The sequence below is a fragment of the Solea solea genome, chromosome 17, assembly GCF_958295425.1.
Source record: "Solea solea chromosome 17, fSolSol10.1, whole genome shotgun sequence".
In the NCBI taxonomy this organism is placed as follows: domain Eukaryota; kingdom Metazoa; phylum Chordata; class Actinopteri; order Pleuronectiformes; family Soleidae; genus Solea; species Solea solea.
The window spans coordinates 2,119,788-2,147,138 of NC_081150.1; the positions used below are offsets into that span (position 1 = coordinate 2,119,788).

General features: G+C 40.6%; 1 protein-coding gene across 1 annotated transcript in view; it reads right to left on the reverse strand.

Annotated features, from left to right (window-relative positions):
* Positions 1-8,539: 8,539 nt before the first annotated feature.
* LOC131444169 (gamma-aminobutyric acid receptor subunit rho-2-like) overlaps positions 8,540-27,351 on the reverse strand; it is a 37,295-nt gene continuing 18,483 nt past the window's right edge. Inside the window, exons 3-9 of the mRNA XM_058614357.1 lie at positions 27,272-27,339; positions 24,683-24,906; positions 24,488-24,570; positions 22,473-22,613; positions 17,321-17,473; positions 14,071-14,279; positions 8,540-13,993 (exon numbers count right to left, since the gene is read on the reverse strand). Coding sequence (XP_058470340.1) covers positions 13,676-13,993; positions 14,071-14,279; positions 17,321-17,473; positions 22,473-22,613; positions 24,488-24,570; positions 24,683-24,906; positions 27,272-27,339 — 1,196 coding nt within the window. The 3' untranslated portion in view covers positions 8,540-13,675. The remainder of the gene's footprint in view (positions 13,994-14,070; positions 14,280-17,320; positions 17,474-22,472; positions 22,614-24,487; positions 24,571-24,682; positions 24,907-27,271; positions 27,340-27,351) is intronic.

Consider the following 27,351-nt stretch of genomic DNA (forward strand, 5'->3'; position numbering starts at 1 on the left):
GGTGCTGTTGTATAGCACCGGGAGACGTCTTCTCCCTGACTTAATATTGTACAAAGTCCTTGCTGTCTCATATTGGATCAGGATCAGAATGGAACTTATCCCTCTTGAAGTAATAAGCCTCTCACAGAGAGACAATCCATTCAAATGTTATCATAAACTGCAGTGTAAGGCAGCTTTGAGTGGTCATCAAGACTAGAAAAGCGCTATATAAATGCAGACCATTTACTTAATAATTGTCACATGCAACCAATAAGTTATACAGGATCAAGGACAAAACCAATTATGATGCAGCTGCAGTTTCTAAACATGGGTTTATCAACAATTTAGAAGCAGTTCCATCAATGAAGGGAGTTTATCCTCTCGATCCTTTATACTACTTTCATTGTTCTGATCATTTCCGATCACCCTGCACGTTATTCCATGTTGGAGAAGCAGCATAATTATGTAAAAGCTTTTTTTCTGTTCTCACTCTCAGGACCTTCACCTTCCTACACATGTAGGTGGACAGATAAGGAGAGACCAGGCCAAGAATAGCTTTATCAAGAAAGATCAACCGATGCGAAAGCCTGGGTACAAATGAGTTTATATACTTCGTTTCGTGTCAGTAAAAGAAACATTTTTGTTCTTGCTCTTGTGCATGCAAAAAAAGCATCCTTTGTTTATTTTACTTTTGATTCCCTACAGGACACAATAATGCTGTGCATCACGGGTGCCATTCCCGGGTCATGTTTGAGTTTAAAGCACACACCATTCCAGAAAGAACATGATGTGTTTATCTTCTTTTTCTTCTTTTGTTACCTGCTGTTGCTGGTAATAAGGCTGGTATGAGTTCTTAAAGGTTGGATGATCAAAACAAGGCACTAACAAGACTTATAATCATTATAAATGTAGAGAACACTTGTTTCTATTTAAAAACGAGAAAGAGCACAGACACAGACAGAAGGAAACGTGGTTAAATAACGAGAATGAGAAGCGAGGTGATAAAATATAAAGAATGTGTCTCTGGCTTGCAGGTTGAATCTGGCCAGGGACTTTATTATTGCATCTCTCTTTTCCTCTAGCATCTTTCCACCATAACTATCATGACAAGTCCCCAGAGCAACAGTGTAAACACATTAAAGTCAAAGACTGGCAGCACACATTAGAATTCAAAGTTAATTAAGTTTGGAAACAGCTGGAAAATAATTTGCAAAATCACTTTGCCGGTTGGTGTGTGCAAGACCTTAATTGGCCACTTAGCATGCCTGTGCCCGAGGCCAGCTGATGCCTGCATGATGAGCTCCCATAAATCTGACAGAGTTTCTCTTTGAGCAGTGGAATGTTCCAATGCTGAGTTCAGGGGAAATAGGCCGGCAGAGTTCTCCCAACAAGTCTGCCCTGTTGTTGCCCTCACACTGTTGTTCCCTCAAGGTGTTAGCAAAACCACAGAAGCCTAAAACTGAACAACTTAATCAATATTTGTGTCATTAATATGATTATTCATTTAGAATTCAAAGTAGGAAATGATCTGAGAGGGCAGATGACCTGAGGAGGCAACCCAATGACATGAATGCTGAATAATCAAGTTGCAATAGAGGGCCATCATGTGGTGACATGAGGACCCTACATCAGAACGTTCCAAATTTCAGAGGATTTGATGCCCCTGAAAAAAGAAAAAAAAAAAGATTTTGCCTATGCCTAGATCATTAAGCAAACACGTGTTTTCCCTCTTATCAATAAATACTCATCAGAAATAATCCCGATCTCAATATCGATGAAAATATTCGGGTTTGGTCATAAATGAATCTAACCTCAATATGGACTGCGATGAGAGCAAATTTATGCGAACAATTTATTGCCATATGAATAACACGTAATGTAATTTTGAATTAAGTTCAACTTCTGGAAGGAAATTTGGATTTCTTTGGGAAGAACTGCCCTTTAGAATATGGTTCAATTATTTTTTTGGCATATACTACTGGCACTTCTGAATCTCCTTCCCCTCTAAAACACAGCGGAGTAGGAATATGAAAGAAAGAAAGAAATATGACCTTAAACTTGTACCTGATTGATTTTTCTCTCTGTTTCGTTTTCATGAACAGAAAGAAATGAACATTGCTTGTTTGCTGTGTCCTTCGTTTCTGTCAAGCAATACTATCAGACCTGACTGAGGGAGCGTTTGTGAACAGGGCGCCGGTGGAAGCAAGCGTCATTTCTCCTGTCTAGCTGCAGAACAAAGTTGTTAGAGCGGTAGAACAACTCGTTCCTCTTGTGGTTAAGAAGAATGACTTTTATTTGGAGCAGGAATAGCATCTTCTAAATTGTCAGTAAATAGCACAGTGACATTGTGAATATGAAGTTTACAGCCCCCTGAAGAACTCCCGCCACGGATTTTTTTGATATTTTATTGCATCACTCTGCTGCATCTGTTCTCGCCAGTGTTTTCTTAGCACTCTGCAACATTAAATGATTGGACGCTTGATGCATAGTGACAGTGTTTTTAGTGTGTCTCTGCAGACAACAACATTCACGGACACAGGCTGTCTGCAAAAACGCAATAGGAATGTTTTACTGCAGTCGGCCATGACCTTCTCACTTGAAGAAATTCTCTTTCTTGTCTTCCTAAGAGATTTCCTGTCATACACTTTGCAGTGATGAATTGGGATGACTTAGAGGAGCATTAAAGGATAAAATCAGGCTAAGATGAAGGGCCCTGTTTCATCTTTTTATGTACATAATAGTATATAAATACAGAGACGGTATAGTATATCAGAGATGTTTGACAGATATTTATATAACAATATTGCCACTTCTCTGTGATTCATACTCAGCACTGCTCCAATTTCACGTATAAATCTTTTAAATTTATTATTTCCGTTTATCTCCGTTGCAGCTGGAAAGTGTCCAAGAAAATGAGGTGAATGTAGACAATGAGAACATTATGAATAACTCACATATACTGAGATGAGTTGATGGTCTTTTTTTCTCCAAAATCACAAAATCTCTACCGGGTTTCCAGCTCTAAATGTGAATCTATGTGCAGGAAAATCACAAAGAGAAACTCTGAACGCTGCAGTATTCAGTATACTTCACTGAGACCACATTCTATGTCAGTGAGAGTTTCCTGCCACTTGCTTGAGGGGATTTCGATAAGCCAAGGCAAAGGATCCCAGCAAATCCAGCAGATGTCAGCATAATGCTACAGTCTCTGAGGCATCAGCGTGAGTATTATTGGGTTCATTCAGTCATTTTCAAGGTCTTAGTTGCCTTTAGGTGTCTACCTGTTCACATTGTTCACGTCAAGTGTTGAGCTGATGTTGTTACAAAGTGTGTGGTTTATATTGCATAATAGAGCTTCCCAATCCCCAAACACCTACTCCCTATAAAGGTCCAGTGTGTAAAATTGAGGCGACATAAATCGAAGACAAAATCGAATTGTTGTTTTTTTTATTACCCCTGAATGAGCGTTTTATCATATAAGGAGCCGCTCAGCTCTACAGAGGCGGCCATTTTGCACCACCATATTTTCCAATAGCCCACAATGGACAAACTAAACATCTTTGGCATTTTTATGCTAACTGGACATAGTTTTTCTAGCACACTTGGCAGAGAAGGGTAAGGTGAAGGACATTCTGCTGCAGCATGCCACGTCGCCATTAAATGTTGAATAAATTTGACACACTGTACCTTTAAAGGGTAAAGTATGTAGAAAAAAAGGACTCAGCGTTTAGTTCATTTTTTGGCGAGAGAAAACAACCAAAGCTGAAAATTACTGGGTCTTTCATCACAGAGGAGCAAAGTTAAAAATTCAGCAAAGCAACAAGGGAAGAAGAAAATGGAATAATAAATAATACAAAACAAGATGTTTCAAGACATACTATGTAAGAGCTTTCATTAAAGACCAGGCTGCTTAAATGCTAATGTGTTTACAACATGAAGTTTAAAGTGAAAAATAATACAATAATAATACAATAATATTCTGTGCAATATCCACAGAAAATGTCTCAGATTACAGGTTCATTAAACACTAAATAGGGCAGTGAATATAATACAATTTAATATTTCAGAGTAAGCTGATCCTTTCCCTCTTTTTTGTAAGTATACATGGGTGAGGGGGGCCTCAATGTATATAATCACGTATTATTATAATATTATAGAATTATATCCATTCTAATATAACTTGATTTTCCCTTTCGTGCAGAAGGTATTTAAACCTGTTGAAAGAAAAGCCCAAAACACTGTTTAACAGTAAAAATGCCTAATAATAATCATTATACTTTGTCTGCAGTGACAACAATTGATCGTTGTGAAGCTTTGGTGAAATACTCGAGAAAGTCTCTGTTGCTGACCTCAATCAGCATTGTTTACACTTCCAAATGAGCTCTGCTCAGTGGATCAGTGGGAAGTGACATGACTAATGACTAAATTATGCAAACCACCTCTTTACCAGAGCGATAAAGGCAAATTAGGATACTTCATTAATGATAGAACTACTCAGCAAGCACAAAACTAAAGGAATTAGTCCAGCAAGTCGTCATTTGAGAGGGAGCGGGTACGGGTTTGTATGCAAGGGCTGACGTCTTCACTGCAAGTGAGGATGTCATTAACATGATCAAAGTTTTCAGGCCGCAGGAGAAATTGTCTCACAAGAAGAGCGGAGAGGCGAGACTTGATTCGCACACTGTCTTCAAAGCCGTTCGATCTCACTTCTGGCAGTTTATATCCCCCACATACAAACTCGGAGCTGAGAACAGGCCCAAAATTAAATTCTCATTCTTCCTGTGAATCACGAGCTGTTTAATTTGTCTACAGAGCCCAAAAACTGGGTATGAAAGAACAGAGCTTAACACAAGTTGTTGCCAAGGTTTCTCTCCTGTCGTTTACAGACAGAAATGCACATTTGTATGAAAGGTTGATATCATTCTCATGCCTTTTTTATATACAGGCTTTCCCTCACCTCAAATTCAAGGACTTTTCAATGACTTCCCAGGACCTATTCCCTCAAATTCAAGGATTGAATGCACTGACACAGCTTAATATGGGAGGGAAACCTGTAAGAGTCGTTTCACCCAGAGCGACCACTTTTATTGATATGCAGCACATTCTGCAACTGGCCCAGTGATTGTCCTTGAGATGTTGGACAAGTCTTTGGTGAGACAGATTTCCCACATCACGTAATTTACTCTCTTGCTAAATGTTACTGGCGCATTATTCTGCATGGAATGAAGAGAGACAGCGTACGGGGCCCACAACGCCGTTGGTAGGTGTCGTTGCAACAAATAAATATCAACATAACTTCTTTCTTGCATAAAATCCAATCACTTTCATTGACCCACGTCTATTTAGGGCAATTTTCAAAAACTCTGAAGGGCCTTGAATTTTTTTCTTTTTTAAATTCACAAATGTTCAGGATTTCAAGGGCCCTTTTTTGGTAGCTAATGTCACACCATCCTTTTAACACAACAGTTGGGACCAAAACAATGAGGAAAGTCTTTAGTTTGACTTTTGCACTGGGGGGGGCAAGTACACAGTACACAGTGCAACTATAGTGGTGTGATATGCAGAGATGACTGACTACAAACAGCGGGGAATCACATTTTTTTGTTGGACCTAGTGTAGTTATATATTTTAGCCACTGGGGGAGGCACAGCCATCCCGAACCCCCCAAAACTCCGCCTATATGCCATAGCCAAATGGCATCATATATTTTAGAGCAAAGATGGTGGATAGCACTTGTACCAAAACAGTCTGGAAAAAGCAAATGGGAGACGATTATAGTGGAAATCCAAAGATCCCAAGAGACAGCAGAGGTGGATCACTGCCATAAAACTTCATATCAGGTACAGAATCGGATGCTTACTAGCTTGAATAACTTGTTAGTTTTACATGCTTGTGTTATGATGTGTAGGTGTTCTCTGGAGTAGGATGAGGAAAAGTTTATCAGAAAGTTGCGTAGGTGCTGGTGTACTGCAGGTCTGGAACGACATTTCTATAGTTATGAAAAGCACCAGGGGAGCCATTATAAAGGTCAGATATATTCAGTCTGTCAAGGCCGGTGATATTTGGCTTGATCTCCATGGATTTAAAGTGTGCACTGAACTCTGAAGGCTTGAAACTGGCACGAGCAGCCTTCATTTTCACAGATGCTTCTCCTGCCAACATGGAGGAGGAAACAGAAACTGAGTCACTGCATCTATCTTACAATCATTTCAGCAAAATCTGAACAAGTAATCTGTGAGGGAACTCACCTCTACTACAGCCTTGAATAAATCAGGTCTGTGACAGGCGAAGTTGACCAATCACAGGGCTTTTCAGAGAGAGATTGTCCCCTGTTGGCTATTCTAAATAAAACATAGTTCAATACAGGATTTTGAGCCTGAAAATGCAGTTGTTGATGTCTTTTGCAAGTATTCGCCCCTGGTTCTCAACACACTGCACATAATAGGCATGTAATCGTTGTCAATCGTTAAGTGTGAAATATTCAAAGACATACCTTGAAAAGACCTGCTAATGCCTCCCCGATGTGTCACAGACACAAATCGAATTTCCAATGTGCTGGAAATGAGACTCCAAGGCGCTGCCAGGGCCCCATACTTCAGCAGCGAATCAAAATTACCAGCAAAGTGTTGTCTTGAATTTAACACAGTAATTATCTGTATCATGGGCTACAAGGCGATACAGTGGCTAGTGTTGTTGCCTCACAGCAAGGAGGTCAGCGTATGAGCTCTTTCCTTGTACTCCAGCTTCCTCCTACAGTCCAGAAACATGCAAAAACTGGGAATTAGGCTAAGTGGACACTCTATATTGACTGAAGATGTGAATGTGAGAGTGTGTTGGCCCTGTGATGGACTGGTTCAGGTTGTACATTTGTCCTATGTCAGCTGGGATTGGCTCCAGCTCCTCCTATGGTGGTAAACAATGAAGATATTTATATCATAAGCACACTTCTGGTGCTTGTTCTTCACTTCAAACCTGACTTTTCTTTTTTAAATGCTGCTTTTTTAATATAATTATATAATATAGTCCATCTTTTCTCTCATTTTTTTTACTTACCCACATCAACCAGCCTGAGCCACTCCCCCAGGTCTGTGCGCATGCTCCACCCACAACAGCTAATCAGAAACACAGATGATTTGATGGCATGAGTGAAGGAATAATATGGTAATGCAACATTTTTTCTATAGTAATTAGCTAATGTAGTTTGTATAGTAACAATGGAAAATGTGTGTGAGACATGAGAGAGGATGGATTTCAAATGTATTATATGGTAATCATCATTTTTTTTTTGGATTTATTTCACATGAAAGAGTGTGTTTTCATTAGCTTAGCATAGAAGAGGCAGGGGCAAAGCGACAGTGATGTAATCCACCAAGTCGTCATCGCTCATCCTCTTTCAGTGACATAACCTAACATCTGACTTGACTCCCTGTGATGATGAGAGCCTATTTTAGGGCATTAAAATGAAGGTCGTTACCTCTGCAACCCAGATTATATTATACTGAGCACTGATTTAAAATAACCACTCACATGTGGGTCAGGCTCAGTGCACATCAGATCCCTTTCCTTCCTCTTCAAATCCAGCCAAAATACCCAGAGGCACTGGCTCTGCACACACAGAGATTTGTAAAATGATTTCCTTGTTTTTATTTTCTACTTTCTGAAGACATATGTAGGAATGTTTACTGATTTACACAGACACAACATTTCAGATGCACGGACTCATGTTTGGGACAAAATCTTCAGGGATCTGCCAATGGGTATAAACCACAGCCAGACATATTAGAGCATGAGTCAGTGCTTTTCCTTACATTACATTACATGTCATTTAGCAGACGCTTTTATCCAAAGCGACTTACAATGGAATCAAGTACAATTAGCCAGGGGTGGAATCGAACTTGCGACCATGATGTCTTTGGTACACAAGGTAGGGTCTTAACCACTGAGCCACTCCACCCTGCTGCTTTTCCTTAAAGCAGCAGATGGAAACACATTTATTAAAATCAGAGACGATAGGGAGTTTAGCATTAGTTAATAGCATTAGTTGCCGCACAGAACAGCTTTATTTTTATGAAGTGATGGCATCTGAAATGATTCGTTTATTGGGGTGGTTAGATGTGTAATGAATGCCTCTAAAATCTGCATGAAAGACGACTGTGCGTCACACATGAAGATCGGAAATGAGTTTTTACTGTTCTTTAATTCTTAGCCACTGCTGGTCTTTAAAGACTTTGGAGTTTTATGCCACTGTGTTACTCAGAAACTTTACAGAGTCATTAAATCTTCAGTGCATGAACAGAATCACATCCACTCACTAAGGTGCATGAAAGAAAGACTTTATTTATGAAATTTGCTCTGAAAGCATTACATTCTGAACGTTTTCTGGAGATGAAGAGAGAAGTGAGGTTAGTTAGGAAGTAGGTGGACTTTCTTTCCCTCCACTGAGATCATCACACGACTCACTGTTCTGAAATTGCCATTCCAAAAATGATATGCACCTTGAAAAAAACAGAATATAGAATCACATTTAATCTTTGCAGTTTATTGCTGCATTGAAGCCATGGTTACTGAATACGTTATTATGATTTTAAACTCAAAAGAAACGATCAACAACCCTGTCCTCTCTGTGCAGTATAAAAGCAGCTATAGAAGCAGCAATAAAGAGATATTTCAGGTTTTTGAAGTGTAGTTGAATGAGCCACTGACACAGCATTGAACATCTTTACCAGATTAAAGCTAATGTCTGCACAAGGTCTGATACGATCCTGTTCACCACTTCATCAGACAGACAGCCTTTTCCTAATGGACTTTGAAGTTTGTGAAATGCTCACTCTCCTGCACCAAAGTCCAGAGAGAATATCAGTGTTTTTAGGTCACGGGGACACTGGACACTGGACACTGGAACTGTTCATGCTGCACTTTTATTTCAGCATTATTTTATTCATCTGAAAACTTTGTTGTTTACAGCAGTATTTTCTTTTTTATACTGAAAAGACATAAGCTGTAATTTAAGTTAATGCTGCAGTTGCACTTTTATTTAAGACATATTTTATTTATTAGAGAATTGCTGCAGTATTTTTTTTATATTTGTTTTTGTCAACTCATACTGACAGCTAAAACTGTTTAACTGTTGTGTTTAATTGTTTACTAATTAAACTTATGTTCAATTTGACAAAAAGGCAGTTTTTTCATTTTCCCCCTTAACTATGAATCGTACCGAAGCGTGACTTTAGTGTTGCGTTACACCCCTATTCAGCACTTCAAAAACCAGAACTGTCCCTTTAAGAAAGGTTGTGCACGCTCATGGCTGGAGAATCAGTTCACCATGAAAAAAGATGCAGAATTCTACAAAACTACTTTAACGAGCAATAACCAGGTGTGAAATGGACAGTGCTGTGCAGGTTTGCTGTAACTTTATAACTTATAAGCTTTAACACATCTCCAGTGCTACCTGAAATTTAAAGGTGTGGTTGGTGCCATTTCCCCCAAATCCCTGTTTTTGTGTTATAACCATTAAGTTAAGCACCCTCCAGTCCAGCTCTGTACTTTAAATGCACCAGCATGAAATTCATTTAAAGCTGGATTTATAATTGATGAGAGAGGTAAGAGGTTAATGGGAATCCTGCAGTGCACCTTGTGGAGCCTTAATGTTTAGCAACGTACGATGTTAATAAGTGAGTAAAAGTTTTCATTTAAAAGTGGAACTAATTCTTTTTTTTTAAATAAGTAAGCTGATCACCACACACACCTTTTTTCAGCCATTTTTCCAAACAAGTGAAAACTCATTAAAGAAAATTATGCAGTCATGCATGGTATTCAAACAAACCAATGGAAAAAAAAAATTAAATACAGCCACCAGAACCATGTTGGTGTATAAAAAAATATTGACTTAAGGCGGTTAAAGTCGCTTACATAACTGGTAAAGCTTTCCACATCTCAAAAACAGCCTTCTCTTTATATACAAAGTACATCGTGCAGCATGCATCAAGCTGTCCTTCTGTTTGGTGCATCCTTGCCAACTCAAGGTATAATGGCACATGGATCTTTTGCTGCACTCGAAATCAATCAATCAATAAATAAATAAATAAATATAAAAGAAAAATAACTCGACGAATAAAGAACGCCGGCAAACGCGTGAATAAATAGACACTCTAATCGACAAGAGTGATGAAGCCCATACAGTAGCTGCATCCTGTTTGAGTCCTGGCTTTATCATCAGTAGCTTTTATTCTAGTGAATGTCAGCTGTAGAGTCACAGAGTAAATACAGGGAAGCAGCGCTGCCGTGTCACTTGAACTGAGAGGCTGTCACTGCAGTGCTGTTCAGGAAAGAGAGCCTAGTATTTAGCTCACTTACCGCCTCGTGAGACGTTCAGTGACGTGACACCGACACTTCCAAAGGTTACAGAGACAACAGCGGCTAAATGATATGCTCTCATTATTTTGACTGATCTCGGAAACAGACAGTTCCAGAGCAGGGTGCAGTCTCTGGGGATAAGTAGGCAGGGACTGGCTGCAGAGAGACAGACTTTCATTGTGGTTCAGATCTAACAGCCTGGCTTCAGATGGACAGACATCAAAGTTGACCCAAGCCTTAAGCCCTAAAGAGAATTTGATTTGATCTTCCTTTCACCACCAATACTTGACTTGTTTTTCAGTGAGTGATCATCCAATATCGGTCAACAAGACTTGATTAAACCAGTAGCATTTGTTTTCAAGCTGTTGACACAACACTGCATCTCTGTATGTTTGCCATTGCCCGTAAAGTCCCAGAAAGTTCTATTACCTTTTTTTATCTTGTCTTGTGCCCAGAAGAAATGAATCTTATGAACAGAAGATATTTTATGTAAAAGTGTCTGCATAATAAAGGTGTTTAATGTCTGCAGTTTGTTGACCACGGGCACAAGTTACATTTATGTCTGTCGAAACAGCCGTTCTCTGAAGTGAGCTGAAAGCCAGTCTGAAAACTATAGAGTTACAGGCAAAAACCAAAGTGCATTCGAAGACTACACCACCGTAAACACCCATCCATCCATTATCTACCTTCTCTCCTGACCATGTGCATTTATTTTCAACGGAGCTGGCGAACACAAGCCAGTTTTGCATGCTTCTGTGTTTTTTAATTCCCAATTTTTACTCGTGTGTGGCCCATTGCTTCCTTCGACAGCAGTTTTCTCTGCTATGATGAATTCTAAAATTAAGCTGTCACTGCCTTGATCTTGTAGCTGATCCTGTCTAAGGTGTGTGTGTGTGTGTGTGTGTGTGTGTGTAGAGCCATGAAGTTATTTGTGATTCTTGTGAGACCCAAGACTTTGTGAGACCTCCTGATTCTGAGGACGCCTGGTTGGCAGCCGCCCAATCTTGCTGGTTTCCCGCTAACAGGCAGTAGGGGCAGCCATTTAACCATAACAAGCTGTTAAATTAGGGTAAAAAATCCTGCATAGTTCTGCTTTAAAAAATTGCAGCTTTACATAATTGCATTGTTTTATTGCAATTATGTAATTTGTGGAGATAATATCAGTTAGAAAGGCTGTGGTTTTGTTAACAGTACAAGTTAGAGGACTCGATAAGGATGGTTATTAGGGAAAATCCTCCTACTACACCGTGTCCTGAAATGTCTTTCTGTTTGAATGCATGAGGCTACATTATGCTGTAAAGGAGAATTACTTGCTTGGAAAAATATGCACCCTCAAAGGGTTGAATTTGTTTAATGATCAGATAATGATGATCTAGTGCGCACAAGATCATATGTTGTGCACAAAAGTTGTTATCTCGTGTGTACAAGATAAATAATAAAACATTCCAGGACTTTAGGGGCTCTGTTAAGATCTATTTTAATAAAAAAAAATTCTATTAGAAGATATGTTATGTTCTCTTGCATCAGACTGCCAGAATAAAAAATATTATTTTATTTTTTTGCATATCCATATTTCAGCATGGTTAGTTTAGTCTGGACAGCAAAGAAAAGAAATTGAATCAGATTTTCCCTCAGAAGTGCTGGAGGTATTCACTCATCAAAACATTGCACCCCTCGCTGTAATTACAGCACAGAACACTGCAATATATACCAGTGGCGATGTTCAAAAACCACCTGCCCACGTCATTACCAAAAGCAACCTATGCAGATAGGTTGGTAATGTCTGGAAACCCAAATCCAATTCACTTATCACTTGCAATTAAAAATGTGGACAGTTGGGCAGAAATGATCTGATTTGCTTGCAAAGCCTTGGAGGTCTCTTGGAGGTGGCTTCAGGAGCCCTACAAAGCTACTTATGCTGTGTTTCCATGATGGTACAGTTCAGTTTGGTTTGGAATGGTAAAGTGGTCGATGGATGTGGGCTGTGCACGTTGTTACCGATGTGAAGAGAAGTTAACAATGACATCAAACGCAACATAACAGACGACAGACAGACGCTCTTTTTTTTCCCTACTCGGTTTGTGACTGTTTGTCTCAACATCAAGCTTTGTATAAGAATAGATGACAGGCGTCCAGGAGAAAGACAGACCATAAAAACAGGAAAGTCTGTCAACCAATGATCTGACTGTCGTGGGTGGAGCCAGTCTAACTCCAGCCTGACCTTACTATACCATTTTACTCTGGTACTCCAAGGCAAGGGTGCCAAAAAATGGAACGTAGGGGCCTCTTATTTTGGGACTATTCCTGTGAAGGGCCAGCTATAACTTACAAGATCTTCAGTTGTGCAAAATCTTAAAGACGTTTTCCAAACACTGTTTTCTTCATCAACCACAGACTTGACTATATGTAATATACAGTACTATAAATGATCTTTGTCGCAGTAAACCCACAGAGGATTATTGGGCTACAGCTTCAGTTTCTTACAGCTGAGAGCTTAGGGCTTCTGGTCTGCAAACTCTGCTCTTGTAGAATTTGTGTTCAGCTGGTGGAGACCAGAAAAGAGATAAATCAATGGGAAAAAAACAAAGAGATGCAAGACAAGCTGCTTTCAAACATGCACCAAAGTCAGGAGATTCTCAGCAGAGTGTCCAAAAAGGGCTGGTTGTTAGAATGCAGATGTCCAAAGAAGTCGCTGTGGACATTCTGCGGAGCTACTCCTGCCAGTTCTTAAGTTTCTATCTGGATAATTACTAAGTGAGCTCATACGAGATCACCTAAGGAGACACTCCAGATGATGTAGAACATGCCAGGAACCGCATTTTAGCCTGGATCCACTAGAGATTAAAAAGAATCTCCTGCTGCTCATCATACAAGAACATCATATCCAGAGAATTCGTTTTGGACATTGTCTGGAGTTCATGCGTTCTGTTGCCAGAAACCAAATGAATCCAAGTCACTGTTGATAGCACTGTTGCCGTAGCCCTGGGTTGTGGTGGCTACCTTTTCAGTCTTTAAATTAAACCTTTTTAATTCTGTACAAGTGGAATATAAGTAACTCTAAGAGCAAAACTGGTGTGACTGGTCTCACCAGGTTGTCGGAATATCATTGGGATCCAGATGAGTTTATGATACAACTATTTACAGGAGCCGCAACTGTATATGTGGTCCAGTCCAGTGGTGACTCGTGCCAGAGTTGGTGAAATTCACATCCGCGAGATTGGGATGTTTTTCAGTCATGAGGCAGAAGTCGCTCCAGCACCTGAACATGCAGTATCAGTAACAGCTTTCTTTTTTCCAGTGTCAATTAAATGATTTTGCAGCTTTTTCCTTTTCTCGCACACACTCAGCAGTACACACACCAGTAGATCAGGTTGAACAGGATGTAGGCACCAGGGAAAATCATGCGAGAGTAGGTGTCAATGGCGTGGGTGTTCTGGATTATCCGGAAGCCGCGGATGCCCTTTTTCTTGTTCCCAGCCGTGGACTCGCTGTCCAGGGAGAGGTGCACCACCATTCGTTCCTGTTTTTCCGACGCATCCTCTGCCATCATGGAGGCTCGGGTGTATCCTGCTAAGCTGTTGGTGTCCGCCTCGCTGTATGTACCGTCCAGCATCATGGTCCTGGCATGGGACATGCCACAGGTGCAGGGCAGGTTCTGTGACTACGCGAGAAAAAGTAAAGAAATTTAAGTTTAGGTTAAAAGAACAATTTGGAAAGGTCTGAAAAAGATCGCTCTACCTGTTCCGCTGCTTTTTCTCTGAGCTTCCTCTCTTTACCGTCCCTCACCGTGGTCAGGTAGTTGACAGCAGCATATTCAAGCACAGACAGGAAAACAAAGACAAAGCTGACCCAGAGGTAAATGTCCACAGCTTTGATGTAGGAGACTCTGGGCATGGAGGCGTTGACTCCAGTGATGATAGTTGACATAGTGAGCACCGTGGTTATACCTGAAGCACAGAGATAAATACAACCTCATGTTAGCAGGATAGTAAAAGATGGTTATTTTGAGAGGAAGATTTGTCTATTGTTTCTCAATCTTGGTCCTGCTCCAACACACCTGATTCAAATGGTCAGCGCATCATCAAGCTCTGCAAAAGCCTGATAACGACCCATTCACTCAAATCCTTCAGGACTGTGTTTGTCCATCGCAGAAATTTAGTCGTGAAATGGTAAATGGTGTGTACTCATTAAGGGATTTTCTTGTCTTAGTCGGCACTCAAGTTCATACGGTGGCCGACAGGGGCAAACACACGGCAACGATCCAAAACACATGCATGAGGAGAAACAAGCTGCATATTCACAAATGCTGCGGATCCCAAAACGCCAGCAAGTCCTAAAAAACCGGTAAGTCCCAAAATACCAGCAGGTCTTAAAACACCGGTAAGTCCTAAAACGCCAGCAAGTCCTAAAACACCAGTAAATCCTAAAACGCCAGCACACCCATTCTCTCACACACACATGCACTGTATATACAGCACATCAGCAGTATACACAGAGCTTTTTCTGTCACTCATCTTTCATACCCATTCACATGCTGCTCAGCACTGCGGTCAGGTGCATCTTGGGAGTAATCGTCTTGCCCATCATGACACATTGACATATAGGCAGGCACAGTTGGAGATCAAATCCCCGACCCTCTAGGTGGAAGACGACTCACTCTATCATTAATCCCCCATGTTGGGATGTGAAGGACAAAGGGTACAAAAAAACATCTTTTGAGGTGTGTAAATATCTCCATTATAAACAACTAGATACTAAGATAACTAAGATGGCAAGATTCATGCATTTGTTAAATCTGCCCCAAAACTTTGATTGAAAATTGATGATTGAAAAATTAAGTTAATTGTAAATTGAATGGCCTTGAACCTAAAGAAGGCAACACAATCTTTTGGTGAACTGATCAATAATTTCATAATTCCCTTTTTAGCATCATCAAGTGATCTGAGAGAGAGAATGACTTCTCATCTCAGGAAACCTTGACCAATCAAAGCAGTTCATGCTCCTATTGACTGTCCGGCTACATTTAATCTGCATAAAAGGTCCCTTCGGTCCTTCCTGCGCGCCGAAGAAAGCCAAAGGAAAGTCACAATAAACTCAATAAAACAGGAGTCAACATCGTCAGAGAGTTTCAGAGTCACATGACACAACTACTCATGTGATGTGTAGATCATCAATTTGACAAAATGTTACCCATTTAACGCCCTGTGGATGAAATGATCCTGCCTACTGCAGCTTTAAATTGTTCTTATGTGAATTACATCTCAATTTACTCTTATGCACTTTATCGTGGACATCAACACTATTTTTCTTTACACTTAACCAACCATGATAGTTGTTTAATGTGCTTGATGAATACATTTAATTTGATGATGTTCCAGTTCAAACTATATATATATATATATATATATATATATATGTACAATTTGCTAAGTGTCGGGCAGCATTTTTCTGGACCACTGAAGCCGCTGTATGCTGACAAAAATGAAAAAAGCATGTAAGTAGTGCAGCAGAGCTCCACGCTGAAGACTTGGTATAAGCAGGGATGTTTTAGGGGACGCAGGGAGATGCAGGGAAAAGGCAGCCTGCCCCCCAACACTATCTCACAATCTCTTTGTTGTTGTTCTTTTATTTTATTTATGTATGTTTGCTGCTACACGCCAAGCCTTTGGCAGCCCTTAAATATTTCCTTCCCCTCCTCCTCTTGTCTTTGCTACACCATAACACTATGAATTTATAAAGCTGTCACACTCAGCTCGAGCCACGGGGGCATCCTTCAAGTCTTTCCATGGTGTCAGTGCAGCCGTCTGTACAGAGCCATTCATAAACTTCAAATGGGATATATGTACAAATATGTGAGTGTCTCACCGTCTGCAACAGGGAGGAGATGGATAGAGACTCTCCATGATGGGTCCAATTCTTTTCTTGATATATATCCTTCCATTGTTTTGCTGATGATACATCATCTGTATCTGTGCAGCACTTTGGTCGACTGAGGTTGCTTTTAAATGTGCTGGAGATGAACTTTACTTAGTTCCTCTACAGCAGCAGCAGCAGCAGCAGCAGATTATTTACTAGATTCATGGTCTCTTCCTGCTTTACATAAACTAGCCTGACAATTTGTACGAGCTGCATAACAGTGTGTGTGTCATGACCCCTTTTAGGGCAATTTTTTACCTTAGGTTTTTTGTTCTGTGTCTGCTTCCTTGTTTCCTTTTTTTTCCCCTTATGTGTACCTTGTCAAATGTTGCTTCCTGTCCTGTCTTCCCTTTTGGTTGTCTGTGTTTCTCCTGTGTCTGATTATCCCTGCCTCCCTGTGTGTTTAGTCTGTGTGGACCCCACTGTCTTGGTTGGTTCATTTATTTGTTTCAGTTCAGTTTGTTGCTGTAGTTTTTCCATGTCTTGTTACTGGTCACTTCTACTCCCTGTGTCTCGAGCTGCTTCTGTTTTTTTTTCTTTTTACCTCCCCCCTCCCCGCCTGGATTGTTTTGTGCCTTCTGTATTTTTGATTTATTAGACTAATTATAGACTAATTTTGTTAATTTTTTCCCTTTAAATCTGCATTTGGGTCCTCATCTTTGTTCAAACGTGACCATGAATGAGTCTGCAGCGTGTGTGTTAAAATTTAAATAGAATAAATTGGCTGTACCATTGTTTTCAGCAAAGCCTATAGTTTAAAGATGTTTGTATTAATCTTCGATGACACATCAGGGTCATTTTATGACCTAATATAATACATTTCTTACACATAGGCCCTTTAAGGGAGTTAAAAAATGCTGTTTGTGTGGATTATTATAATCAGCCGTTCTCAGGGGCCCTCTCAGGTCAGGGCCCGAGGCAGATGCATGCGTAGCTCTCCTTTGTATTGAGATATTACAATGCAAATAAATACACTTAGATGCTAAATGTGTGTGAGTACAGAGCTGGGAACACAACATAAAAGCTGAATGTTGAACTATCCTTAAATGTAATGTTTTTTTTTGGAGTTTACCTAACGAGACTCTGGCAGGAACGGCCCTGCGGTCGATCCAGAAGGACACCCAGGACAGCATGACCATGAGAGTGGCGGGGAAGTAGGTCTGCAGCAGGAAGAAGAAGATGTGCCGCCGCAGGGTGAAGTTGATGTACAGACGGTTGTACCAGCCTGAGCAACAGAGAGGAAGAGAAACAAAAAGGACATTTGGGGTCAAATCTGTTCATATTGAAACAAACAGTAAGTGTCACTTTGCTTTTCTGTGCCTTCTCCAGACTTTCATTAACTGTCCTGTCCTAGAGTTAATGTCTCCTTGTCCCCACATTGTCCTGTCAGTGTTCCGTCTTTTGTGTTTTCGGTAAAAAAAACCCAAAATAAAACATCTGCTCGGGGATGATCCCAATCTTGAGGGCAAGAAAATAAACAAAGGCAAACAAGTAAACAAAACAGCAGCTGAATGAGAAAGAGGTCATTGTGCTGAATACAAATGACTATGACAGAAAAACACTACAAGGTAGAAAATGGTAGGAAAACAATGGGAGGGAAATATGTGCAGTATATTAAAATCACCCAGACGAGTGTGTGTGTGTGTGTGTTTTTTAAACAGCAGTCGTCCAAGGTTCCACCAGAGTTTTTCTCTTCTATATGCAGCATTCATCCTACAGATTCAATAGAACCACAGGAAACTGTTTGACTATTTTCTTTAAAACCATTGAACACTGTCATCAGTGAAGTCTGTGATTCACACCGTGATTTTGGAAACTGACTCTGACTTCAAATGTGATGATGTAGTTAAGTGTGGACTGAAACTGTGTGTAACATCATTACACTGTTCAAAGGTAACGTTATCTGATTTTCAACCAGCAATAATCAAAATTCTCAGCGTGTAAGAAGTGCACCTGTGGATCACAGGTTCCTAGGTCATCAGGGAAGTGGCTTTGCTTTAGTGCCTCTGCTATTTCTCCCCAACATCTTTGTTTTTTAACTTTGTTGTGGTCGTCAAAGAGGTCGGGGTATTTTTTATCAAAGTTTAACTGAAACGTTCTTCGGTGTCACTAGCCTTTGCCATGTTGGAAAATTCCAAGTTCTGACTAGAAATGGAATGCAAGGTTTTGTTGGTGTTTGTATGAGGTGTGGTCAGGTGCACTGTTTATCCTGATCCTGCAGCAAAGAGCAATGATGCACCACTGACCAACAAAAACACATTTATACTATTTTAAAGACATTTTATTTTCACAGTATTCGACCAACACGTTCTAATGCGAGAGCCGCGCTCTGTCTTAAAGACGCACGAGGTATCCTCCCACACCTGAAGAGGTTTTCAGTTGATTCCACTGGAAACCCACTGGCAGCGCAGTTTGACACTCAGAGTGGAGAAGAGGAAAAACAAAAAGAGACTGAGGTTAGGGCTGGGGGGCCAGGATAGGGGTTAAGGTTAGGGCAAAGAGGACAGAGGATAAATAGTAGATATTAACTGCTGACTCACACACTGATGTGAGCGTCTGAATGTGCTGCCTGGTGCGTCACTTTCAGAAGCAGAGCGACACCTTGTGCGTCTGTAAGATGATGCTGAGAGACAGAGACAGACAGAGCGGCGCTATCTGATGCTGTTGGAATGAGAGCGAGCTGTAAAGATGCAGCAGGAGGCGTCATTTCATGTAATATTACGTCGTCATATTTTTACATGCAGGGATGTTTGTTATGGCACAACACCAGCTACTGAAGAAGTTATCAACACACACAAAACAATTGTGTTTCAGCTTTTACGATCTTTATCTATCCATTCTTCCATCTATTATCTATAGTGCTTCCCTCTGAGGGTAGCAGCCGCTGCGGGCCAACTCCCAAAAACACACGGCAGGTTTAATTCTACCACTAAACCATTTCAGACAGCAATTGCAGCTGCCCTTCAGCTTGAGGAGGGTCCAGATAAAAAATCCTTTCTTGGTTAAGAAATGTAAAACTTTTCAGTGTCTGGGTTGTTTGAAAAAACCCAAACACATTTATTTAAGATACACGGGGCCAAGCCATAGCTGCTGTGAACCAGTCCATTAATCCTCTGTGTGACTGTTAGCACTGCCTGCACAACAAAGGCAGATTATTTACTACATTAATATTTGCTATGTTGCACATTCAAGCTGCTGCACTGTACATAATTTTACTTTGTAATGATATTAATGTTTCTTTTATTATTAAATGCGTAGCCTCTTATGATTTCACACTTAAAAAGCAAACATAGGCAGTGAATACCTGCGTGAATGTGATTGAAAAGAAACACAATCGTTTTATATGAAGTGAAATGAAAAAAAAAAAAAACAACCAGCAAGAGCAGTTAGTCAAGGCTGCTTTGAGTGCAGGGCCAACAGAGTGACTATAGGCACATCGACTTGGTGCTCGAAAGCTAACAAATCAATGATGCTGTCAGGGGTAGCACCGAGTCGGGTTTTTTTTCATTCCAACCCAGCTGTGAATCACACAGTCTGTTTGGCTGCTAATCAAAGACCTGCTCCGTGTTTTTCCTTCAGTCCGTGATGCGTCTGCGTGTCTGTAGCCACAGCAAAGCCTTTTCAGTATTTAACAAAGTGAAAGTCGAGAAGTCGGTGGAACCTGTAACCTTTCCAAAGTCAGCGACTGACCTGGTTTTTGTTGATAGTGGAAAAACAAGACCTGGTATTAACATCTGACCTCAGTGGTCTGCTCGCATGCTGTCAGGCCGAGAGGTACAAATGTGGTTGGTATGTCTGCCTCGTCACCCGCTGACATGAGGGAACCTCTCACTGAACAAGTGCGTCACACTACACTTTTAACCATCCTCTCATTCCCATTCAGGTGCTTTTAAATGGGAATTCCGGTAGTTTTTGACCTGGGACCTATGTTATTAAATGTGGATGTATATGTGAATAGTACTTAAATGGTAATAGTACAAAAAGTTTTTAATAACTTTTTGTAGACGGGGGGACAACAGCACCACTTATCTCCATAAAAATGACTGGGGTTGTTATTGTTAACTGAGTCTGGCAACATTAGCAGCATCTCACTCTCCTCTCACACACATACGCATATTAGTCGGGACAATCTGGCTTTCTCCAAAATACTGGGACATGTCCCCACCGAATACTGTGAGAACAGAGCGAGAGAGAGAGAGAGGGATTTTACAGAAACAGAGCTGCGAGTCACAGAGGAGAGAAGTGCTGACAACACAGCGACACAGTGTCCTCATCAGTCTTGTAAACAGACCTACATCGTTGGTAATGTTGCCAGACTCTTACAATGACAATCCGAGCCATTTATTGGCGAAAACAAGCACTTTTTGTGGCGCTAACTGCTGTAAGATTACACAGCAGCCTTTGCTGCCTGTCTCTGCTGCCGTCCGAGGTGATCATATGGACCAAATATGAGTTTTTGTAAGTAAAAACATTTACTTTGCACCATAGCAACAGCGTGCTGAACATAGTGGGACCGATTCCACACTCCACTCCACTCCACACGCCAATTCTGCAACAGTTTTTATGCAAAATTGCTCTTTTGCCCTTTTCACTACAGAGCTCCTACAGTTTGTGAGTACATCATTTTTATGACACCACTGTACACATCAATTCATCTATCCATTGTCTACTGCTTTCCCCTCTCATGGCCATGAGCATTTGCTTCCCACAGAGCTGGTGAACACAAGCCGTGTCAGCATCTGTTTTGCACGCTTCTGTGTGTTTTTGGGAAAAGCCAGTCTGTTGTTTGCTCGTGTGGCCCTCTGCCTTGATCTTACAGCCAGTGCCTGGCTCGGGGGTGTGTGCATGGTGCCAAGAAGCAATTTGTGTTTCTCACAAGACCTCCTGATTCTGAGGACTCCGGGTTGGGCGGCCCTGATCTTGCAAGGCTGGTCTTCTGCTAACAGACAGTAGGGGGAGTGGAGACAGCCTCCAATCTCCCTGCAACAAGACATTTTACCATGATAAGGACTCTGAAGCTGTCAAATTGGAGCAGAAATCCTGCACAGTTAAAATGGAAGCAAAAGCTGGAATGAAAGACATCTGCCGCCATGTTGGATGTGCACAAAATCTTGCTTCTTATCTTCATTTAGCCTTTATGTAAAAACCTGTGTGCACATTGGTTCCCTTTTATGGGAGATTGTGTCTGCAGAGCAAAATCAAACCACTCACAGGCTGGGCTGGGGTCACCCAGGCTAACAATCAACAGACAGAGAGATAGAAGTTGTGCAATCGAAAGTAACACATTAAAAGTTGTAATATATTACAACTCATCCTCTGGTCATTCTTGTATAATGTGATGCTAAACACCTGGTCAAGACTCTCTCTACAACAGGAGAGCATTAGTCCTGGGCAGATAACGACACATTTAGAGCTAATTAATACTTCGGCTGACTGTATAATTAAAAACTTTTGCCTATTTAGCGTGGTGGCAGACCTGAGAAGAGTTCAATTCAAAATCCCCGGCAGACACATCTTACACTTTGCCCTCTGAGTACTGAGTCACAAATACACACATATTTGAGGAAGAGAGGGCAGAGAAGATGAAGGCGCTGATACTCTCGCAGGAAGTCACTGGACTGTGAGAAATGACATTTACGTGGGCATCACAGTGCATGTCTCAAAGACAGGAAACTGCAGTTGTTTGCATTAACTGTGAGTAAAACAGAAGCACTCCACCATAATTATAATTATAATTATAATAGAAGCACACATAAAAATAGTCTTTTTTCTCTGCATATATTAAATGGCCTTGACGGCTCTTTAGTTTGTCCTGGGTTTAGTTTTTCTCTACATGCATCTATAATAAGTTCCATCTGTACTCCCTGGGAGAGAATATATACAATTAAAGATGAAGCTATTCAGCATATAGTAACTGAATTTGACACTATTTCTGTGATTTTACAATTAAAAGCTTGTTAAGATGAATTAATCACAGCACATCCTGTGAATAATGAATCTTTTTATAAAGAAGACAAATGCCAGTGTGCAATACAAGGACTTACTTTGGTTAATAAGAATGATCTGCATTTGTAAGTGTGACGTTAAAGAGTGTTAACATTAGGGTCCTTTTTCTTTACATCAATTAATCTTCAAGAGTGACCTGGCCAAGAAGACAGAACAAACACATTTCAACAACACAAACTGTCACACAACACAAATAAGTATAAGCTCAACTTCTCTACCTGTGCTGCTGTAGAAAGCCAGACGAGAGGTAGTGTGAAACTTCTGGATGAGGAACTGCGACAGAGAAATCTTATCGTCGGTGCTCAGAGACTCGTCGCCACTCTTCCAGTACAGCATCAGGTCCTCGTCTGTGTAAGCATCTGACGGACAGAGAGCGCACAGCTTTTACTCCCACAGTGCATTTTTAGCAGAAATGGCTGAATCACTGTGACGGAGATGAGAAAATGCTGAGAATTCAGACTTTGTGCATCCAATGAGGGACACGTGCTGATAATGGAACATGACTATGAAGAGCGTTACTGTGAGGGGAACTCAGCACGTCCTGCGGTTGCTTCAAAAGTAATATAGAAAAAAAAGAAATGATGTGCAGACAGGTGCAGTGGAGGACAGTGTCCATTCATTTGGCAATTACTCAACAGTGATGGCAAAGCACCAAACAATGAGGCAACTGAAAATGATTGATTGATCAGTCATCCATTCATTCATTCACTTTCTTTTTCCTCCAAATGAGGATCGCGAGGGCTGGAGCCAATCCCAGCTGACATAGGGTGAAAGGCGGAGTTACACCCTGGACAGGTCGCTATACAAAGACAAAGCTATACAAGCCATCCAGAATGTCCATGTGGGCTCCATAAGGGTTATACCATATGCAACCTGCAATGTTTGCCCACTTGTGCCTTATGCTTTCAGTAAAACAGGTGGAGCCACCATGGAAACCATGAACAAATCCGCTTGGGACCCACGTCAGCCCGAATATAACCCTGATGGAGCCCACATGGATATGCTGGCTGGGTTCACCCTCACACTCACGCTAACAGTCAATTCACAGTGTCCAATTCTAATCAGTGTGTAGTTGGACGATGGGAGGGAGCTGGAGAACCTGGACAGAACCCACACACACACACACATGTAAACTCCACACAGAAACTTTCTCTGTCACTTCCACACCTTCTCCTTTGCTGGTTAATCCATGTTGGTGGAGCAACTCTTCTTTGTTTGTGAGGTAAGGTTCCACTTTTGAACACGAAACGCATGCTCTGGCTAGTTTGTCCATGCGGGCTACTGTAGAAACTCATCATAGCAGCCTCCGTAATGCAAGGCCCTTGCCTGAATTACTGTATGTATAAAAGAGTTTGTCGAAGGCTACAAAAACCATATTTATTTTTAGGTGTTTAAAAGACAAACATACGTATGGGAAATAAACCATGCAAAATCTTACATATGCACCTTTAAAGAGGAGCAATGAGTATGTACAGTATTAACTGTATGATGCTGTACTCACGGTAGTGGTGCGGTAGAAATGGTACAGTATAAACCACTGCGGCCCACTGGTGGGCCTTGGAGGTATTGCAGTAGAGGGATATAAAAATTCCTCCATTTAATTCATTAAAACATACAATAAATTAATTTTCTTAGAGAGAGAAAAAACTTAAAAGATGTCAAAATATGTCTCTTTTTGGGAATCACATTACAACACAGTTATAGCCAAAATGGTCGTCCAAATTATTGTGTTGTTAATTGTTGGATTTAAAAAAAGTTCTTCCTAATGTACAAATACGAACATGGGCCACGGAAGTATTTTGTTTTGAAGTTTGGAAAGCTGTGGTGAATACTGTACTCTATTTACAGGATCTCACAGAGGGAATTATGACTAAATTAAACAGTACCACTAAATAAACATATTGGAAAGACAGTAGTACTGTTAATGTAAAGCTGTTTCAATTAAAGGCCTGCTGTTCTCTACAGTCATGGTCAATAAAGCAAATGCATAAGAATATCGAGCATCCAGAGGGGGGTCATTAGTAAATAGAGAAATACTCTCTGATGTGATAATATGGAGCAATAACATCCCCTGTTGTTATGCACCAACATCTTACTGATGAATCACAGCTGAATGTGTGTGTGTGTGTGTGGTGTCAGTGTGATGCTGCTTGAGGCAACATGCTGCTAAAATGCCGCAGTCCATCGATAGTTGGGAGTTAAATATAATAGACTTTTGTATGCGAATACTTACAGCTCTCCAGCTCCAGGGTGCATGTCTGCGAGTCCAAGGGGAAACGACTGAAATCCATGTTGCATGCAGCAGTAACTGTAACCCTGGGGAATTAAAGCAGAATTTAATTAGCATATGCCACACCAGGGCTTGTAGAGTCCCATTTGGCTTGTGGGAGGAATAAAAAACACCCTGTGGGTAATTTCCTGTCCTCACCTCAGGCTGTATAGGACATGGCCATCAGGGAAGACCCGCAGCATGATGTTGTCAGTCGTAGTGTCGTGGATGAATGACCTTTTGGAGTGGACGAAGAACACGTCGGGTACCCAGATTTTCTTCACCAGCCGCCCGTCAAAGGTCATGCTCTTGTTGGTGGAGCTCGGGAAGGCCAGCCTCTCATCCTTCCAGTAGTGCCTCAGATAGAGCGTCATGGTGAAGTCCTGGAGAGGAGTTGGGGGGAGGGAGGGAGGGAGGGTGATGCCTGGATTAAGTCTCAATACAGTTTCTCTACTCACTGAATCTGGTGTATTACATTCCTCTGGGATTACACCACTGTGGCCAGTAGCTGTTGGATTATATGGATTGTTTATGACTAAACATTCGTGGTCGACAGAAGTGCTGAACATATGTCAGCTACAGCTTCCACTGGTCTTAGATTATTCTTGTCTTCACGCCTCTTTCCTCCGTGTTGCTATGCAGGCCGGAGTGTGTGCAATTCAGCCGACCACAGGAGATCATCCTCTATCCTGCTCTCCTCGTGGCATTACATAAGACCAGATCAGTTTAGAATAATGGCTGCAGTGACACATTGTACTCTTGGCACTCACCATCAAAGTACATTTCATGTTGCATAAAATGAGTTTAGGGGGAATTTATGAATCCCTCAGGTTAACAATAACTGTTATGCATTAGAAATGTTCTAATTTAACAACATGGTTTACTACGGCTACAAGATTCTGGTGGCTAATACTAGAAAACCTCTGCTGTCACCTCACTAATTTACGACTCATTTATACTCTTGCTCCTACTACAATACATTTATGCAATCTTAGTTTTTACATTTCTTGATTATATCAAATAACACAAACTTTATGCTACATCCACACTTTACTGGTATCTATTTTAACTGATACATTTATTGATAAGTGGCTCATAAATCTATGGCTTTATCTCTATTTGAGCTACATTTTGACATTTCTGATCCCACATTACTAAAGGCGTTTTGCCTTTAATGGAGAGAACATTGAAGCAGGTGGAATTGAACCTCGATCACTGCAACTCTAGTACCGACTGAGCTTTCTATGATGCTATGATGTTCAGCAAAAGCCTTCATGTTTTGTAGTTCAATCATCTTGAAATGCATTGGTCAAGTGGTTCAACTCCTACTTAATAGATGGGCCTTTCTCTGAGAGTTGCGTTAGCTCCAATCAATTGTGAGGTACCTCAGGGTTCCATTTGGGGCCCATTTTAATTGTCTTGATTTAAACAGAGACATTAGATTAATATATTGTATCTTTAGGTGTGTTTTTCTACAAATGGTTGCCTGGGCAAATCTTTAAATAATAAAATAGTTAAGCTAAGTATGTCTCAGAACATTGGTCGGGAGAGTTTTCAATATTTTGTGTTATAAAAACAAAATATGACCAACAACATTAATTATTCCTAAGAAGGCTAAATTGGACTCGCAGCTACAACAGCTAATAAACAAATGCACATCTCTTATAACATTTTCTTTTATAATTCATAATTTTTCCTGCTCACTTAAAATCAAATCCTCAACTCAGCAGCCTTAGGACTTGGGGCAAATAGTCACAGATGGGTAATTAGGATAGAAAGTACAGCAGCAGACTAAGACTTAGGTTTCTTCGGAGAACTTGTTTGCCATAAACCATAAAATATACTTTAATGCATCCTTTAAAATTCACTTTTTTTTTAAATAGATTGTTTTCTGTTGAACTTTTTGGCGTCCCGAGGCTTTGTGAAATGATATAATGTCATTAAAAGCATCTGTCATCACCAATCACCCCCCTCCCTCCTTCCTCTGTTCCAAATCAAATAAAGACACAACCCCCGGGATCCAATTGAAATATAATCCTTGGTCGTCCTTGCAAACAGGAGCTTATACAACATCAGGATGACAGTTTGGGATTCAATTTATGGTTCCTGAACAGAGGGTTGATTTAATAACATTAGTCAACATTCATTTAAGCTGACTTTGGGCAAAATAAACAGTTCCTACCATCACGCTTCCATTATTTAATTGTGATTATTCAACTGAAAACAGTTTAATGGTTATAAATAAAAGGACATGATTGTCTCATTTCAAATCCAGGCTCATCCACATGCCGATGGCAAAGATGTATATCATTTATTTATTAGACTATGTTTGGGCTCTAAGCTGGTGTGTGTTTAATTAAAAAATCACTGTTACCACAGTCATATTCACTATCATCCTTATTTATCTAGCAAAGGCTTCTCTCACACTTTGAATCATAAATATCCACAGCTGCAAATTGAATATAGCATTATTAATGCTATATTTATGTTTTGATGTTGTACCATAATCTACTTTTCTTCTTGCCTTCGCCTTCAAACTTGACGGAAGAATGAGTTAGAGACAGAATAATCCCAGTAATTCCATTTCCCCTCTTGGACCGAATCCATTGTAATTACTGTTATTTCCAATGTCTGCTTCAAATTTCCGTTCTTACTGCGGGATGATTGCAGTTCCTTGTAATCCACATTTACCTATAACCTTACCACATGTGTAACGTGTGGCATATATAACATGCTCAAGCCGCTTACCATGTCCACCTCAGATATGCTGTCCAAGCTCTCCACCTGAACATCCACTCCGACAGGGACAGCAGGACCTGCAGATTTAT